We start from the raw sequence: 19,337 nt of genomic DNA on the forward strand, positions 1-19,337 counted from the left end.
TGATGTATTTTATTATATATATTATTCAGGCCATCTGCATTTTTACTTTTAGGTGCTTTAAGTATATTTTAATGTCAATACTTTGATTTTGAATACAGGACTTTTACTTGTGAAAGTGGTATAGCTAGATTTGCTTAAGTATTTAAGCATAATTCTGTTCAATTAAATGCTGCAAAAGAAAAAAATTCAACTTTGTCTTAAAATAAATGATTACTCTCTCATTACTCATGATGTGTAACCAATCAGTGCTCTGGATCAGGCTACAGAGTGGTGATTACAGACAGAGAAGCAGCAAAGACAAATTAGCACATTTTAAATCGGATTCAAATAATACCAATAATCAGAAAAATGCAGAGTATCAGATCCGATAATCCCTAGAAATAACCAAGTTGTACAGCATGCTGGAAGTCACGAGAAGCCAAACCTATATTCTTCTGGGTGATGTCTAACAAGGCTATGTTTTATCCTGTGTGATTAACTGTGGTAGGGTTATAGTGTGCCAGCAGAATCAGTAGACTGTTCAGATAACCGAGGTCCACTGCATCTGTTTATACACAAGCACACACCAGCATCAGTGTATTGTGTAGAGGACAATGTAAAGAGGGGAATGACTACCTGAGGGCATGTATGTAGTACACACAGTTCCTCATTTAGGAAAGCTGGTACTTTCTTCAGATACATGCCTGACAATCAGCACTGGTGCGCCCAAGCTGCCCTCTGTATGTCAGTAGGACAGTTACATAAGCCTTAAAAATGATCATGTACCTATTATAAATATTCATTATATTGCCTTTTTAAATGAGAGAATCACAGTCGTCAGTCAGACTTCCAATAACAGAAAGCAACAGCAGCAGCAGCAGCTTGTGCTTGCACAATAAAGCTGTAGCCAAGACTCCCGCGAGACAGGTAGCTGATTTAGGTGTGTGTTCACATGTAGCCTCTATTCTGACCAGATTATGTGACAAATCTATAGCTCCAAAAGTAAGGGTAAACAAGCCTCGCTCCTCATAACAATAGCTGCCCTTGTTGAGTGTTGCCACAGACTACCATCACATCACTGTCGAGAAGAACAACTCTTCTTTCCCCATTTTTGACATACTTGAAACGTAATTGTAAGTCATTATATAAGGCTTTCTCAGCAGTGACAAAAGGGCTGTTTCATGGCTGCCTGTGACATGCTGTGAAAATGGAGAATAATTGCCTTTTTAAACATCTTTGAGTATCAATTTCTTACATTAAAAATTGATTTTTTTTAAAAACTATGATGTATCTACCAGGATTTCTGGAGGCTGTTTATAATTGGATGTCAGTAAGTTGCTCTTGGTCTGAGTCAGCCTTTCCCGGAGTAATCAAATTCACTTTCCTAGACAAATGCACTTCTGATCCAGATAAATTTAGAGGAGGATTTAGAGAATCTTATGTAACTCTGTGAAAACTGGAAAATCCTCAGTTTAAGGAAGATTAACACTCAGTCATTAACTGTTATATCTACTGTTTATCTCATTTAAACAAATCTGTCTTTTAGCCCACTCTCTGTGTTTCTCGTTTTTACAGACGCGTCGGGCTGTTAGGCCACATCCCTACAGGAAGAACTTCCTGCTTGTGTTGTGATCCTTGTCCTGTCGGAAACATGCCGTACAAGCGTTTCTAGCTCGCTCACTCTCTCTCTCTTTTATACACGCACACACACACAATGGAAAACCACCTCTAAAACATATCCCACATCCTGTGCTGTGATTTTATCATGTTGGTGATTCAGGCTGGGAAACTGTTACCATGTGCTGTAAAAAATTAAAAAAAGATTTAAGGGGCGCTAAAAAAGACCACTAAAGCGCTTTTTGTCTTTCTTTAGGTTGTAGGTTCGGTTGGACCTTAGTTCTGGTCGTTTATCTGAAACTGGCCAGCTTTCCATTATCTTTGGAAGTGGTGTGTTGTTGTAAGCACAGCACTTGGACTTGTAGCTTTTGAATGGGCTTGTTTTCCGAAGCTTTCTTGTGTGCCAGCAGATTCTTGTCTTGGTGAAGATTTTAGCTGAACCCGCTACAAAGTCTGTTTTTGTTTGGATTGGGTATGTCCTATTTTCCTTTGGCTCTTTCTGAGTGTGCCACATATAAATCGTGTTGGTTTTTCAGACGTTTAATGTTAGGCACAACTGAGGATGAAGAGAAACAACTAGACAGGGAAAAGAGTTTGAAGTCCTATGAAATATCATCAAACGTGTTTATTCGTAATCGGAAAATGTTAAACCCCTTTTTTATTATTACAAAGTTTTAGCTGTTTTTGAAGTGTAGTAATGAGTGAATTTGAAGTAGGGCTGCATAATTAATAGAAATATTATCCTTATCGCAGAACCGGCAGCTGTTTGATAAAGGTAAAATGTGTGACAAAACAGTATTATAATAATGCAAAGATGCCATGCTCTACAAATCCTGTTCTCCAGATGTAAGAACACATGTTTGTTTGATACAGTGAGCGTTGTTAGGGGAACTGGCTTGTTTTTGCCTTTAAATATCCTCATCCCCTTTTCTTACCCAACAGGCATTAAGGTAGTGAAACTAAATGTAGAAAGATCCCTGTCCGAGTCCCAGAGCTCTCCATAAAGAATGAAACGATGCCATCATACTCCACTGTAGCATCATCACCCTCCTTCCACAGTAGGATGTTACATTCATATTTGCAAGCTACCACATGCGTTGGAAAGACTCATCTTCGAGATCCTCAGCAACACGACGCCCTTGAAATTCCAGGGAGACCCTCTGAGTAGAGAGTAGTAATGGGTTGTTAGAAAACAACACATCTGCCAAGGGGTTGTGTCGTGGAAAAACAAGGCTCAAGTAGTCTATGTATGTGTTGGTTAAACTGTCTCACTTTACTGTTACTGTGGTTTCACTTTCATTTCAACAATGTACGTCTTTAAAATCATTTGCCGTTATGTTAAATCTTCCTCTCTCCTCTTTGCACAGATATGAGACGAGTTGTACGGCAGAGCAAATTCCGTCACGTCTTTGGCCAGGCGGTGAAGAATGACCAATGCTACGATGATATCCGGGTGTCAAGGGTCACATGGGACAGCGCCTTCTGTGCAGTCAACCCCAAGTTTGTCGCCATAATTATTGAGGCCAGTGGCGGTGGAGCTTTCCTCGTTCTCCCTCTTCATAAGGTATGTTTATGGTGTATCATATGACGTATGCCACAGTAGATATGCGTATATATTATTGTTCATTTGGACGGTGCACATAAGTCAGAGCTGGCCTTTATGGCAGCTAGATGGAGGTGAACTGAGTGTGCAAGCGTGTTTGCATTTCCCGCTTCTTTATGCTACAGTAGTAGTAGACGCCGAGTGTCTAACAATGCTCTGGTTAATCAGTTTTGGGTAGTTTTTATTACTTACTACTTTGTTTACTTCGGTGCACATATTCTTAACAGCTGCAGCTCTGCAACATCAGAGAAAGCAGACTGTTTTGATATTTTCAGTACATGTTTATGCCCTTTCTGATTTCAATGATCAGTAACAGGCAAACTGCACATTTAACCCCACTACTGGTAAGGCTCTTCTCCGTATGCTGTCTGTTCTATTCAAACTTAAGGATTGCTGAACATCTTTATTTAATAAGTATTTGTTTGAGATTACATTTTAGAGTCTGCATATCTGCTACCAGGCCATGAATGATCAGCCGTGTGCGTCTTAATGATCTTGGTTATGTTTACTAAAGGCCGATCTTTAAACGTTTTCATAGAAACCGGTTTGAAGGTAATATATTTTGTCCTTATTCTGAGGGAAAAGGATGCATTGAAATGGTGTGATGCTAACCTTTAAAGGCGTTGTGTGTCTTCTTTGAGCGCGGTTATGCATGGGATGCTTTTGTTACAGATGATTTAAGTGGATCACATTTCGTCTGGATATTTTTAGATGGGGCTGGGGAGAAATCTTGATATTGTCTACATGTCGGTGATGACATAAAAGGGAAGGAAAAGCCATCCTCTCTGTGGGATCAAATTGGGGCTGACATAAAACACTTAAAAAAAAGTAGAGAGAGTTGAACTAAAAATCTTGGTTCCTCTTTTTATTTTTTGAGACTAAGCGCCTATTTCCTACATTTTGTGTCGAGTAAATAACTATTTGCATAGAAGACTTTACCTCTTACAGGCTGGACTGCTGACTCTTCAGTCAGTGTACATTGGGATTAATGTTTACCAGCGGGCTGTTTCACAAACCCTCATGTGTACAACAGAAACTACTCTAAAGCCCTGGAGTGAACAGTCTCCTGATCCTTGCCTCCATATAAGGAATCACTCCACTCCAACTAGAATTACTTCTGGGTTGGGCGAGACAGCATTTGAAGAGTGTTTAGCTATAAACAAGCTAGCTGGGTGAATACATCCCTCCCTTTTGTTTTAACCCTGCTGTCATATTTGGGCTAATTAAGGCAAAATAGAGATTCGACTGTATCCAGCAGGGGCCTCTGGCGTGTCCCTAAGAGAGCCCTTGGGTGCCATTACAGTTGATGGTGGTAAATTGGTGGCTGCTGGTGTTTCTCTTTGGCAGCTCCAAGCAATGGCCAAGTGGCAGGTCCTGACACTGTGAGTGACATAAGTACTGCAATACTGTTGACAGATCTAACCTGGGCCTGTAATTAGTGTACACCAGTACACTGCCATGTCATCTGAGAAGGCTCTGGCACAGGGGATCGGATCCTTAGGCCTGTCATCACACAGCTTACACCTCTCAGCACCTCATTCAATACAGAGCTTGTACTGGAGGTGGGCTGCAAGCTCGACCGGTTTCACACTCGTCCTGCCCTCCTCTGTGTGTCCCTGTTTGAATGAGCTGCTCTCTGCGTGCCGTGTCCCAGTACAGTAATGGTGTGTCTACTGAACAAAGTCTACTTTCACTACTGAACTAAAATTTGTAAGAGACTGAGATCTTTCTTTGCAGAGCAAACCTCGGGCAATTTCCTCAAGTGAGAGATTAATAAAAATAAAAAAAAGCTCTCTTGATTTTTTTTTTAGATCTTCCCACATACAAGCTGGCAGGCGTGACACAGGCTAAGCCTTCAGATATGGTGTTTTCCTCATTGCAACAGGCCGTGCATTGAGACACTGGAGCTGGAAGGGGAATACCATATTTCTTAAGCATTATTTATATTGTGTATGTATGTTATACTTTAAACAGTGGGACCAGTATGTATTGCCACCAAACCAGTCTTACAGCTCAGCATATGAATTAACTGACTGTCTTCAGGTAATCGGGCATAAGAACAACATAAATTTCAGATCCTAAATTAATAGGCATTCCCTTTTTAATCTGTTTGTGTGTTTTATTTTATTTTTTTATAATATCTATTTTTGGTTTTTATCACCATGGTATTCTCCAATGATTTCTTTTTCTAACAAAGCAGGTCCATCTGGAAATCTCAGTATAGCCTCAGCTGGCAATGCAGGTCTCAAAAGTGGGGCGAGTCTGTTCTTGCAAATGGTATGACTAGGCTGCACTGCAGTGGATCAGTAATACACAGTTGGTCTTAGCACCTGAGATAATTTCCAGTGAACTGAATTTAAAAGGATCATAGATCATTTTGCAAACGGTTAAACTAATTGAATCGGTATGCTTTCCCATTTGTTATTGGGCCGTCTGTACAAAGTGTCTGCTTTACTTTATGAGCGTTTGTCAGACGCCGCTCTGCTGTGGGGATAAATATCTGTGCCTGATTCAAGGACACTTGGACAGTTTGAATCACCTGGGTCTCGTTTCATTTTTGTTTCAAGGCCGCACATCCCCTAAACACCCCCACCCTCCCGTCCCTAATGTGAGGGTGCATCTGTCCGGCTAACCCATCTGCCTTTGCTGTGTTGCTCCCAGTCTCTGTGGGCAGCCAGCTGCTCAGGGTCTTTGTCCTACGCTTACTCCCAACGCAGCCCTTTGTCATAACCACACTTAGACTGGGGGGAGCCAGAAGTGTGATGATGCTCCTTCCCCCTTCACAATTTAGCCATATGCAACTGTGCACCCTCTTTGTTATAACGGTAGGAGAATAAATTATTGAAAATATGAGCCCTCGAAAAAGCCTTGTACTCCCTCTGCTTACATTCTAAAAAACCTTTGACATAATTTGATGCATCTGGAAATGAATAGAAAATCATCTCTTGGAGTTCAGAGGTTGATGTTGTGGATCTGTGACCTGACCTGAGGTCTGAGCCTCATTTTGAGTAGTCAACCAATGGAGCCAGTCTCTTTGTGTGACACAGTAGGGTGAGGTTAGTGCGGCCGGCCGCCGTGACTCAGCACAGCCATGAGTATTGTTGCTTCCTCCTGTCAGAACACAGGGATTTTTATAGAGAGGGCATCAGATGTCCAGCTCAACACGTCATTCCCTTGCCTCATGCTTTCAATCTCCCCCTTTCTCTTTCTTAGCAGGATGCCTGCTAATTTATTCCCTGATTTCCATATGAAGGAAGCTGTGGGAGTGAATGCAGCAGCTAGCAAGTGTTCAGTGAAACATTCCTGATAATTCCTCTCTGTCTGCTCAGCATAAGAGGAGGGAAGTCTCAGTAAATCATTACAGTTGTTGTGATTTATATGCCTTAACTAGAAATCCCTTATTTAATTTATCCAAACATGCCATTGTTAAAAAAAAATCCACGCTGTCTAGTATCTTTATTTTCCATGCAGACTGTGTGAGTCACTTTGTCAATCCCTGGCATCTTTGGTTTCCTCTTTTGTCTGTGTCTTTTAAGACTGACCTAAACTACAGCCCTAACACCACACAGTGCATTGCTTAATGTCGAAGGCATGTTGCACGTTAGTGCTTCAAACGCTGCCTCTGCACAGAAAGGATGATCAGATGTGGTGTGTATGTGTTTGATTTGGATTCAGTCCCTCAATGCACCATTCATCCAGTGCTCAACCTTTGCTGTAGAAATCCCTGGGTGTGTGCACAGTGACACATTATTTCTGTTCTGTCTCACATACACCAGTTTGGCTGCTAACTAAGCAACGCTCTGTCCCCACACAGAAATACACTGGGTGTGCATAATATCCATGGTCTTTCCCCATACTTTGGTCAGTCTGTGTTCCAGGACCTCTATACTGCTCAGTTGCCTCTGCCTTTGCCGCTTCTGCCGCTCAGTCCTGCTGACTGCAGATTTTACCATATATGGTCATTCACTGCTCCCTGCCTGACAGCCTTCCAAGACCATTTCCTCCCTGGCCTGCCATTGGCTGCTTCATGCAGTGTCGGTACACATGTGAATTCTGGGATAGGCCGAAATATGAAGAGCGGCCAAGATGAGAGAACTGGGTTGAAGTCAGATGTTGTCTCTGTCATAGTCACTCACTGTATCCAAGTGCCATATTAGAATAATTATTTTAATGTGATAATCAGTGCGACTGCTGGATTACTGAATAATTTATCAGAGTGAGCCGTGAGCCCTGATAGCTTTTGTTAAATAAACCAGACTTGTTTTTAGCTGCAAACCTTAAAGCAAAGCTGTGGTTCTTTTAATAAGAGATGGTGTTTGTGAATTAATAGCTCAAATGACTAAACTACCACTGTACATGAATGCACCAATCTGGTGGATAAAATCACAAAATCTATTTGAGTTCGCTTCCTTTCTTTAATCCAAGTTCTTTCTAAAAATATCTCCTCATTCATATGTTGTCTGTTTCCTGCAGTTGATCATTTGGTGCCGGACTGTATCACAGCATGCGCCGGAGAGACAGTAGGAAGATGTGGAGACACTGTGGGCAAATGGCCACTCTTCACAGGAAATATGATCTCTACTCAGAGCAGCCTCATCAAAGAGATGACAGAACTTAATGACCCCTCTGATATTCATTCGGTGTCTTAACAGTGCTGGCGTGGACCTAATCACTGCAACAATAGACATACTGAAACCCTGACCTCCCTTTCATCAGCCAACTAATCGTACCTGTAGACTATGTCTTAGATGCTATGTGGAAATAATTTTATGACTTGATTTCTGATTTTCTAGAAACATACAGCACTATAATATATCTATAGTACATTTTTCTATACAGGTTTTTCTACTTTATCTCTTTAGCTACGTATAGCTCGGTTTTTCAGTCCGTCTGTAGTATGCTGCACTGTATTGTTCCTGCCCTATCATACAGACGCAGAGACTTGTAAAAGTGGAAATTTCCATGGAGCTGTGAGCAGCACTGGACAGCATGCAGACCCTTTAGTGGTGTGCATGTGTGAATCACATGTTGAGCTGCAAGGAAAGGAAGTGTGCAGGCCTCTTGTGTGAATGAAAAGAATGTCCTCTCTTGCCTTGAGGGAATGTTGTTCATCCATTTTTTTGTGTGTTTCAGTGTTGTGCTTTGTATCTATCGCTGTGTGATTCACTCTCATTTTCTGCAGTCTTACTTGTTGCTATGCAACTGGTTGTTTTCTAGGCATCAGACATTCCTCTCGAAGGATACAAACGTCTGTAGCGTAGTTATGGACATGTTAGGTATTCGACTGCTGAGTTTAGCCCCTTGCTGTTGGTGTGGGTGTTTTTTTTTTTTTTTATGCTGGTTGCCAGTGATTTTGTTTTCTTCGGACCAATATTCAGCCACAAGTCTCGCTAAGCACGCTTCCTATACCTGTAGGCTGGTTGCCGTGGAGATGATTTTCTTGCTTGGGTGGTTTTGCCTGGTAGGGCCCTGTTAGCAGTGTGAAGGCGTGACGTTACTGACAGTCCTATGTAACTGTTCGCCTGCCAGCCAGGGTGTAACATCTCGATAGATATTGCAAAATTTACATCTAGCTACAAAACTGGAGGGGTCTCCCACTGGACAAATTCAAAAATATTTATGACTTAAAATCTACCTAATTTTAGGTGGTTTTCTTGTAAACTAGTTTAGTTTCTTTTCTTTTTTTTTGACGCCAGGATTCGACAGAACAGAAGCAGAATGGATAAAATCTTATTACCTGCACACATCACTCTTGCGGTTAGCCTGCTACCTGGCTTCACTGTTGCCACACAGTCGTTTCTGCACTATAATTAGAGAAGCAGTGAGCAGCAGCCAATTTCGCACAAATGCGGATCTACTTGCTCTAAAGTAACTCTTCGCTGACAAATAGCTGTAGGGAAAGATGACGCTAAATTTTTATATTCTGCTCGAGGTTCAAATTGCTACAGATAGAAAACACGCGCGTGTTGACAGTCATGTTCGTCACTTCTGATGATTGATGGATGTGCGTGCGTGCGTACTGTTAAATACTGTCAAGATATTTTTAAAAGTGTGTCATTGAGTTTAGAAACAAAGCTGTGTAAACTGTCTTAATGAGTGGTAGTTGCTTTCTAGTGGCTTTTGGCATTCAGCCTCCCTTATTCTCCCTTTAAACTTCGACACTAAGCGACCCTTTGTATGCAGTGAGGTGCAGCTTGAACGTGTTCGGCAGACAGTTCCCAACTTGCTGTCACAAGTTAATGCTTGGTCATCACTTTCCAGAGTTTGAGTCTGCAGCTTTAGTTCCTTACACATCACCACTGATTTGCATCAAATCTGTATCACATTAAAGGTTCAGTGTGCAACAGGCGCTGCAGGTCGCTTTCCACAGAGCTGCTCATGTTGAACCACCATGTTTCTACAGTAGCCCAGAATGGACAAAACCAAACACTGGCTGTGGACAGGGCCACCATAGTTTCTCCTATACATTTCACAGCACGTTCTCATTCCCAAGTCGTCATATACAGACACGAGTGGTGTTCAGTTTGTTGCAATCTGCCAGATGCTACTAAATCGTACACGCTGATCCTTTTTAAGTTGCAGTTTTTAGTTTTCGTGTGATACAATGTATTTAAGTTGTTGTTTAAAAAGTCAGGGACATTGATTCCCATTTTAAATGTGTGTTAAGCAGAGCAGACTACTGTCCAACACAAAGACTAGTTCCAACCAAATTAGATATGTCAAAACTGGGTCTTGTGTTCTTTGGAAAAATGAATCTGTTGATCCTTAAGCCATCGTTGCTCAAGCTTAATTACTGTCAGATTTATCACCGTGTATCTTCCTCTCCTGAGTGACATCTCATCATGCTTGTGGTTGGTACATAGCTTTCTGGTAGCAAATGTCTCATTCTAAGACAAATACGGACTTGCAAATTTGCCTACCTTACCGGCACTGTTCTACACAGGCGATCCCACTGCAGTGAGGTTTGTGTTCTGTGTACAGCTTTGGTTGTTGTTCTAACAAATAAAGTGACCTAACTCCACGCAAACAGCGTTCCTGCCTTGTGTATCATGTTATTAGATGTTTATGCGCGCTCGAGGCAAGATCCACTTGTGTTCGCTCTTCAGACCCTGGAATTCCTAATCATGTATATCAGACACAAACACTATTAACACCTCAAAGGGTGCTATATTTGACACCCTAGCAGCCCTCTTGCTCTCATTAGTCAGACCCATACCAGAACTGCCTGGGGCCGAGGTGTGGAATGTGAGGAACGCCTGGCTTTCAGGTCGAACTGTCAGTCTCCTCTGGCCCGCTCGGGTTGATCAGGTCAAGTGTTACTGGGGCGTCATGGTTCGTTGCTACAAGTCAACCGTAGAAACTACAATTCATTTATTCTTCAACTTATTTCTAAGCATACACTGGTGATTAGAAAGTGTTGGAGACTAATGTAAGATGTAATGTAGGAGTCTTTCGTAGCACGCTCCTGTAGGTGGTCTTTATCTTTGGGCTCTCTCGACCAGACTTCTGCAAGGACAGACATAAAACATGAATGCACTCTTATCAGAAATGTTCTGTGTACATAATTGCATTTAGACCAACCCTTCATCAGCAATAAAGTGAACACCCAGGTCACAGTCTACTCCCTTTTTGTCTTACACACCAACTGTAAGATCTGTTGCAATTATCCAGCCCTGTTGGGTATGCTAGTTTAATGCATAGTAGCAGCCAGTTGAACATAAAACCTCAGTGTTTGTGCATAATATAACGCCACCCATCTGGATTATGTACCATAGGCGCACACAGACGCCTCCATAGTAGTGCAGCACCGATTGATTTTGAAACAGCGTTGTTTGTTTTACATGACCGAACTGGTTTGGCAGTGTTAATACCTTTTGTGGGTGTGAACTAGACTGAACATGATCCATAATACTTTAGATCACTCTTAATGCTGTCAAAATAGCGTGTGTGAAGCAATTACTATAGGAATAGTAACATTAAGTACAGTGCAGAGTAAGTTTGAACTGTTGGCTCGTCTTATCTCCGTTATCGCTTCGTTTGTTGTCAGACTCGTTTATGCTGTTCCCATTGCTGCACGCGGCCGCCTGTGTCCTTCCTGCTTTACGCCGTTCCTTCCGTCTTCAGGAAATCAGTTGCAGGAAAAGTCCAGTGAACTCTGCTGTAAAATACATCTCAGCTCACCAGTCTCATATTTAATGGTGATGTTATCTGATACCGGATGGTGGCTCATGGATTTCTATTGACAGCAGTGTCAAAGTCTACTTTCTTTACACTCAGCTTCAGGGTAGATTTCAGGGTGTGTTCAGCAGTCAGGGTGAGGTTCAGACAAGATCTTGTGACTTTCACGTACTACATGTACACACATACACACACAGTTCATTCTCACATACACTGGACTTTGATCACTACACTTGGAGTTAGCGTATGTGTCACAGCCCGACTCTGTGTCAGTCAGGTGACTGCATGGTTACAGGCCGAATATTTTCATATACATCAGAGCCACTGTGATTTGTATAAATGTCCAGCCATTGTAGGACTGTAGTGAGTAAGTAAACCTTACACATCTGTTCAGCCTCACCGAATATGAACAGACCGTTGAGATATGAATCATGTTATTTGGTGATATCAGCCACACACCTGTGGTTGTGAACTGTAGGAGCAGCAGGCTTTTAAGTACTAAGCTGTGTTATCTGCTGAAGCAGAGGCAGAGAAATGTCTGAGAGCAGGAATGCCTGGACGCTGATATCCAGGACTGGTCTGTCGCTCTTAGGTTGACACCGCCATCCAACTGCTGGCCTCGGGGTTTCTTTGTTTCTCACTCTGTTTTGTACCAAAATAAAAAATGGAGTCAGTCTGTCAGAAATCTACATTTTTTGTTCAGTTCAGCAGTTGATGTGAAAATGATCTGTTTGCTACAAAACTGGATAAACTTCTTTGTTTATTTGCTGCTCTTTTGAACGTAGTGTGCCACAGACAGTGAAAGAGGCCAAAAGGCCATTATTTACTGTTTTATGATTTATCTCTCTGACAGTTCTGTCCTTTTGAAAGCTTTAAGTCACATGTAATCACTTGGCTACAAAAGCCATAATGTACAATTTGGGGTGAGCTTGGTCTCTTTGGAGCTTTGAGACTGTCACTTTACTCACACCAGTAGCCCTCCCTTCTGTAGCCCTGACGCACTGACTAAAGTAACACTCAGTTCTTGCTACTTAACCCCACTACTGTTGTTACAAATGGAATCGGGCTTGTTGTTAAACTGCTGTTGAATATTTTGCAGTGGGAAAAGTAAATTGACTGAAAAATGGGAAGCCACTAGAGAAAGACATCACATAACATGCTGTTTCGGAGGTGGTGGAAAAGTGCTGGGTAGAGGCCAGGTGAGCTACATTCCCGCCAATTTAAAACTCATCTAGGCCAGTCTGCACACGCAGTTACAACTAATGTTCAATACAGTGCTTCTTTTTGGACAAACGTGACTTTTTTTCCTTGTTTGAACTCCAAATGTGTTTGGAGTATACGGTCATTGTAAATCCCTCGAGCATACTGTTTGACTGTTGAGAGCTCCTCTGTTGTTTGCATTAACTTTAGTAATTGCTTCAATTTAAGTTCTCATGGGGATTAAGTCTAGTTTCGGTTTTACCTCTTACTCATTACTGAATATACACTTCTTAGATTTAGTAGCTCCTCTCAAGCCATAATTGTTGCTATTCCCATTATAATGTCAGAATAGCTGTGGGCAGCGAGTGATTCTTTTCTTTTTTGTATTAGGGAAGCCATCCTGCTTTAAATAGGGCTGCAGCAGCAGGACTCTTTCCACAGTAAGTGACATCATTTCTCCAGCCCTGCGGTGGTACTTGGAGTCAACACAGTCTAGGGTGTGTCTCAAGACACCCATCCACTACAGCATGGATTTGCTAGGTCACCTCTTCATGTGGAAAGAGCACCTGGTTCTCCTGGCTCTTAGGGTTCAGCAGTCAAATCCACCTGCGTGCTGATTTTTTGGAGGCTAGAGGAGGACGCGCAGTATAACTGAAAGCTCTTTATGTTTGCGTTTGTGTGCATGTGAGCATCATTTTTAGCTGTCCAGTCCATTAGTTGTATAAGTAGGTTACGTAAAGAGCACAGTTTAGTGTTTGAGTCAGGGTTACCATTTTAAAGTGCGGAGATGCTGTGGAAAACTAAGCATCTGTTGGCATGCATCTACTGTATAATGACGTCACCACTAATAACTTTGCTTAATTACTGTGTGTGGTCCAGTAGGGGGTAAATCTAATCTTGGTTTGCTTCTGTGTAGCACCAATAAAGAGTCACAAACCAGGGTTGGGGATTCTCCAGCTTTTTGGGTTAGGTTTGTTCTTCTCTGTGCTCCATAATTTATTAATCCGCTATGTAAGAAGACTCAAAATGCTAAATGTAATTCTCAAAATACATACTAGTCTGCAGCACTTGGCTGGAGTTTTTGTGGGTCTGGGATTTCCCCTCAAATCTCACAAGAACTTTTTTGAGCTCACACAGTTGATCTTCATAAAGTGCTCTCACCCAACTGGTGGTAAATGTGGGTGAAATTGTATTATGTATTGTTGTGTAATCAAATCCAGAACCGCTCGTTTCCAGTATATGTTTGGTCTTCAAGCATTTTGAGCTAACATGAGGTTTGTTCTTTAAATACACTCGGTTTATCAAAGCAATTTTCCAATCCTCAAATTAAAAAAAAAAAATCATTTCAATAAAGAGTTTGGCAACATTATTTTTGGACATGCAGTGAATCTGTTATATCGCCCTCAGCTCTGATTCTCTGCTCAGGCTGTGTCACTCACATGTAATTTCATTTTCCTTGTAAAATGAATCCGTTATAAAGTGTGTGTGTGTGTGTGTGTGTGTGTGTGAGCTTAATTTTGCAGGTGGGATTTGGGATTATACTGTAATTGTCCTGTTTAAAAACATGCTTACTCCTCCAGCTACTCCTCCAGCATGGACAATGTTCTCTAAGCGGGACCAGACTAAGACTACAGTAATCTCATTACTCTGTGTTGTTTTTCTTTGTCTTTACAGACGGGACGCATTGACAAATCCTACCCCACAGTGTGCGGCCACACAGGCCCGGTGTTAGACATTGAATGGTGCCCCCACAATGATCAGGTCATCGCCAGCGGCTCCGAGGACTGCACAGTGATGGTAAGGTTTGTCTCACCCTTCACACCTGAACTCATTCAGGTGACATTCGTGAGCTAATAAGTGACAAGAGACTACATGCTTTTATTGCGAAAGGGCTGTTGTAACACAGGGATGGGTGCTGACCTCACCCTCTGGATTAGATTAGGCCCAAATATGTGTTGTAGGAATCAGAGCTGGGGAATGATTTAGCTGTTTATTGAGCTGAGGTCACCGACTCTTTTTGAGACTGTAGTTGTACGTTCCTCCATATGTCCTTATTTGGGCAGTGAAAGGCTGAGATTAATGTGCTGGCTGTTTACATGTGCTGCTACCACTTCCTCACCTGAAAGTCCCTACTTCCTGTTAAACCCACTCTGAATCACTGCCATAGTTGTTTCATGTTTGCAGAAGTATAATCCATGTAATCAGAGCCGTCAATGGTTCCTCTCTTCATAGCATTTGACCTTTTTGGAGGGAAAGTTCACAGCCTAAACAAGCTCTTGGTGATGTTTAGTTTAGATTAGGTGGGAGTGGGCGGTATAACTGGTGTGTACAGCGGACTGGTTGAGATGTGCACCATCATGTGGATGTGGCGACACAATTTTTCACAATAAACACTGAAATTGCATGACATACATCAGCACAACTCACTGCATGTTAACCAGTGCTGCTGTTAACATTTGCAGTGCCTTTTTAAAACATATGAGCATGCTGCGTCCTCCTTACACTTGAACAAGCAAACATTGGCACACTAAGAAAGGTGTTTGAATGATTTGAGACAAACAATGGAAAACGAAAGTGGCAGTTGTTGCCAGAAACAGTAATACAGGCAACCTTTTTATCACTTAAAGAGAAAACATGTCTACAAATACAAGGTTTTCCTCAGAATTCGCTTTGACACAAGTAACTTCAGCAACTGCGGCACTGGTCTGTTGGACATCTACACCATAACTGTATCTTCAGTATGTAGAGACATGTCGCCCATCCAGTATGTGGAGAAAAACAGCTTTAAGATATTGGCAAATCGGTGACATCACACACACATTTTAAATCCTGTTTTACAGCATCTGTTTGAGAAGGTGGAGCAAACACACACAGTGTCAGCTGTTTGGTGTATTTAGCTAAATTTGACTGTTTACCCCATCTGTCACTAAATCATATGCTTTTGTGGACAACTGAACTCTTAGTTGCTGCTGCCCCCTTCAGGTTTCTTTAGGTAACTACCATTTATTTGTGTGTAGGAATAGTCTTCTTGGCAGTTGGTATGTTGGGGTTGACGAAACACATTAAAGTCTTAAGGATTAATCATTTTTTTGAACTAGAGTGAACTGGAGTGTCCCTCCAGCTGGCTTCACTGTCGGATCTGCTCATGTCCTCCACAGGTGTGGCAGATTCCTGAGAATGGCCTTGTCACTGCCATGTCTGAGCCAGTAGTGGTACTGGAGGGCCACTCCAAGCGCGTTGGCATCATCACATGGCACCCCACAGCACGCAATGTCCTTCTTAGTGCAGGTAAGAGCTCCCACTGTGTCCTTTAATCTGCTAAACAATGTGGCTGAAATCTGGCTGCCCTCACAGTAATGCTGCATTCACGTGAAATCAGGCAGACTGTAGACGGCAAACTGGACGTCCTGTTAGTGGATGGGAGCGGGACGGAAAAACTATAAAACTATAGGCTGTCATTGCCTAAAAAAAAAAAGATAAAATAACAAAAAATTTCGCATTTTTGTATTTTAAATATAAGTTCATAACCTGTGTTTTTTACACACCCGAGGGTATAAAAGGTTAAGATGTAGTGAGCAAGTAATGGATGCTCTGTTATAACCAAATCTAACTGACATCGCTATTGTTTACACAACAACAGTTCTGACTCTTCAAATGTTAATTTTTGTTTTTCTAGTAGTTCATTAAAAAACTTCACAAACATTTTTTAGGCTTTATGTTATATAAAAAGCTATCAAACATTTTGCATAAGAATTTAAAATGAATTATCATTAATATCAACTGGTAATTTTATTTATTGACTGTAATTTAATTATCCCGATCATTTATTATAATATAAATATCTCATTATCGCCCCGATAATTATTGTACATTGTATTTAATATATTTTATTCCAGTCTTGGTAAACAATACAACATCCCCTTAGCAACAATGCATGTTTTATTTTTGCTGCCTACCATTCTGTACAAAAGTTTTTGTTTTTCCCGTGCTGTCAAGAAGGTGTTGTCCGTCTGCAGTCTACCCTCTGCCTGAATCCTTGTGAATGAAGCATAAACCTTTAAAACTCGCTGAAATTGTGAAACAAGTGACTTGTGTGTTCTGCCGTGCTGCTCACCTAAACTTCACTCTGTCGTCAGGTGGCGACAACCAGATCATCATCTGGAACGTGGGCACAGGAGAGGCTATGATCAACCTGGAGGACATGCACCCCGATGTCATTTACAACGTGTGCTGGAACCGCAACGGTAGCCTCATCTGCACCTCCTGCAAGGACAAGGGCATCCGTGTCATCGACCCCCGCAAGGAGACGATTATTGCTGTAAGCAGTTTCCAAAGATCTCTTTATTGTGACATTTTCTCGTTTATATTTCAGTGTATCTGCAGTATGTGAGAGGTAGATATTGATATAGGGGCAGTGCGATGGGGTTGCAAGCAGGAAGACTGAGTTCAGCAACCTTGTTCCCTTAAAACTGTCCTTGAATATGACACTGGATTTAGGTTTGTTGGTTATTATAGAGGACTAAAACTAAACTAAACTACAATATTTTAAAACTAGAAATTATACATGCAAACCAACTGAAACAATTGTGTGTACTTACAAAACTAACTCAAATAAAAAGATAAAGAAAATGTCTTTAGTTTAAGTCATTGTCAGTTTGGTCAAATTTGTCAATACAACAAGAATGAGACGTCTACATGACGTAATTCCTATTCTGAACTTCTTAAATCTTGCCCCTGAAAAGTAGTTTCCATATTATTATTTAAAAAAACGCTGAAACTAATAAAAACTAAACAAAACCTAACATTTGTAGACAGAAAATTAAAAGGAAATTAATTAAACTAATAAAAAATACAAAACTATAATAACTCTGATTCATTGCTGTGTAGCTCATTCTGACCTTCAGAACGAATCAAGTGGAGGAAAAAGGTTTCAGGCTAAAGAAAATGCTTTGCGTTGCCACTTATCTAAAAGTAGAGTTTACACTGTGATTGACAGACATCAAAACATATCTAAAGACATCAACAATAAGAGAAAATTGACCAGGAGCGTAAGATTACCGATAAGAAAGAAAGAAAAAGAAGTGGGTGAAATAATAAACTGTTCAGGAAATAGTGACTTGGGCACAGATGTGTTGTGTTGACCGTAAACTGTACTTCACAGGAGAAGGAGAAGGCACATGAGGGCGCTCGACCCATGAGGGCCATTTTCCTTTCTGATGGCAACGTCCTGACCACAGGTTTCAGTCGCATGAGTGAGAGACAGCTAGCCCTCTGGAACACGGTAAGCTGCTGCATGTATGCTGACTGCACCACATCAGCTGCAATGTGAAATTAATGTGAAATGTGGGTCTTAGAGTTCCCTAAAGAACTTACAATACTTGATTTCCACCAGAGAATATAGATTGTTCAGACAGCAAGCTTTTCATTTAAGTTAACTGTATAACTGAATCTTTATTACTTTGGAATATGCTGCAGTATTCACGGTTTTTAAAAGTTGAACCATCTTTGCAAACATCCTCTTCTTCCTGTTTTTTGAAGGCCATTACCTTTTTATAGTCCTGATTGTGTAATCTCTCCAACACCACTTTGATTTATCATTCTGCTTTTTTTGTGTCTCCAGTCAAATATGGACGAGCCGATGACTGTTAATGAGATGGACACCAGCAACGGAGTGCTCCTGCCCTTCTATGACCCAGACACCAATGTTGTTTACCTCTGTGGGAAGGCAAGTTCTCTTTTTAAGCACCTCAATAGTCAAATCAAGTATCATTACAACTGCACAGTAATTGTAAATTAGATTTCCACACAGCTGAATAAAGAAATAAAACTCTCCCTTTTATTTCTTGACAGGGTGACAGCAGCATCCGTTACTTTGAAATCACAGATGAGGCTCCATATGTTCACTTCCTCAGCACTTTTGCCACCAAGGAGCCCCAGAGGGGCATGGGCTACATGCCCAAGAGAGGCCTCGATGTCAACAAGTGCGAAATTGCGAGGTAAGCTAAGCCGGATGGCTAATTATTGTCTCTGGCGCCAGAATGAGTTTGGAGTTTTGATTTCAGTCAGCCAGATATAATGTGGAATTCCTAGCTTCGACACTAGGAGGCAGAACATCCCCGTGATATGATCACTAATCTGTTTTAGGAACGTTTCTCTTGCTGCTGTTGTTCAATAATGCACTGAATTGTGGGTAATAATTGAATTTCCATGTTGCCAGGTTCTATAAACTGCACGAAAGGAAGTGTGAGCCTATCGTGATGACTGTACCTAGAAAGGTGAGTCTTCATCCTAAGTGACCACTTTGCACACAGTTACTAGACCTCCAATCTGCAGCCCGGTGAAGCCTCGTGTTTATAATGAGTCTGTTTATAGATAGAGTTTTCCTCACAGCTTGTCACTCTGTGCCCCCCCCCCCCCCCCACTTTCAGTCGGACCTGTTCCAGGATGACTTGTACCCAGACACTGCTGGACCCGACCCTGCCCTGGAGGCTGAGGACTGGTTTGACGGAAAGAATGGGGACCCCATCGCCATCTCCCTCAAGAACGGCTACGTCCCGGGCAAGAACCGCGAGTTCAAGGTGGTCAAAAAGAACATTTTGGACAGCAAGCTCACCAAGAACTCAGAGAACTCGAGCCCTGCCAACAAGTCTGCCTCCCCAACTCCATCGATTGTGAGTATTTGATTATTTTCTGATAAATGTAGGCCACTCACTGTTTTTCACTCCGTAGAGCTGGGCAGGATGCAGTGGGTTTTCTTCTG

General features: G+C 41.7%; 1 protein-coding gene across 3 annotated transcripts in view; it reads left to right on the plus strand.

Annotated features, from left to right (window-relative positions):
- The window catches only part of LOC118326046 (coronin-1C-A), a 31,927-nt gene that overhangs the window by 10,021 nt on the left and 2,569 nt on the right, over positions 1–19,337 (plus strand). For all 3 annotated transcript variants that reach the window (XM_035658937.1, XM_035658938.1, XM_035658939.1), the window contains 9 exons: positions 2,964–3,160; positions 14,252–14,374; positions 15,736–15,865; positions 16,714–16,895; positions 17,739–17,858; positions 18,198–18,302; positions 18,428–18,573; positions 18,795–18,852; positions 19,006–19,248. In XM_035658937.1, coding sequence (XP_035514830.1) covers positions 2,964–3,160; positions 14,252–14,374; positions 15,736–15,865; positions 16,714–16,895; positions 17,739–17,858; positions 18,198–18,302; positions 18,428–18,573; positions 18,795–18,852; positions 19,006–19,248 — 1,304 coding nt within the window. The remainder of the gene's footprint in view (positions 1–2,963; positions 3,161–14,251; positions 14,375–15,735; positions 15,866–16,713; positions 16,896–17,738; positions 17,859–18,197; positions 18,303–18,427; positions 18,574–18,794; positions 18,853–19,005; positions 19,249–19,337) is intronic.

Source organism: Morone saxatilis, unplaced genomic scaffold (genome assembly GCF_004916995.1).
Source record: "Morone saxatilis isolate NCDOM2014 unplaced genomic scaffold, NCSU_SB_2.0 Contig16, whole genome shotgun sequence".
NCBI lineage: Eukaryota > Metazoa > Chordata > Actinopteri > Moronidae > Morone > Morone saxatilis.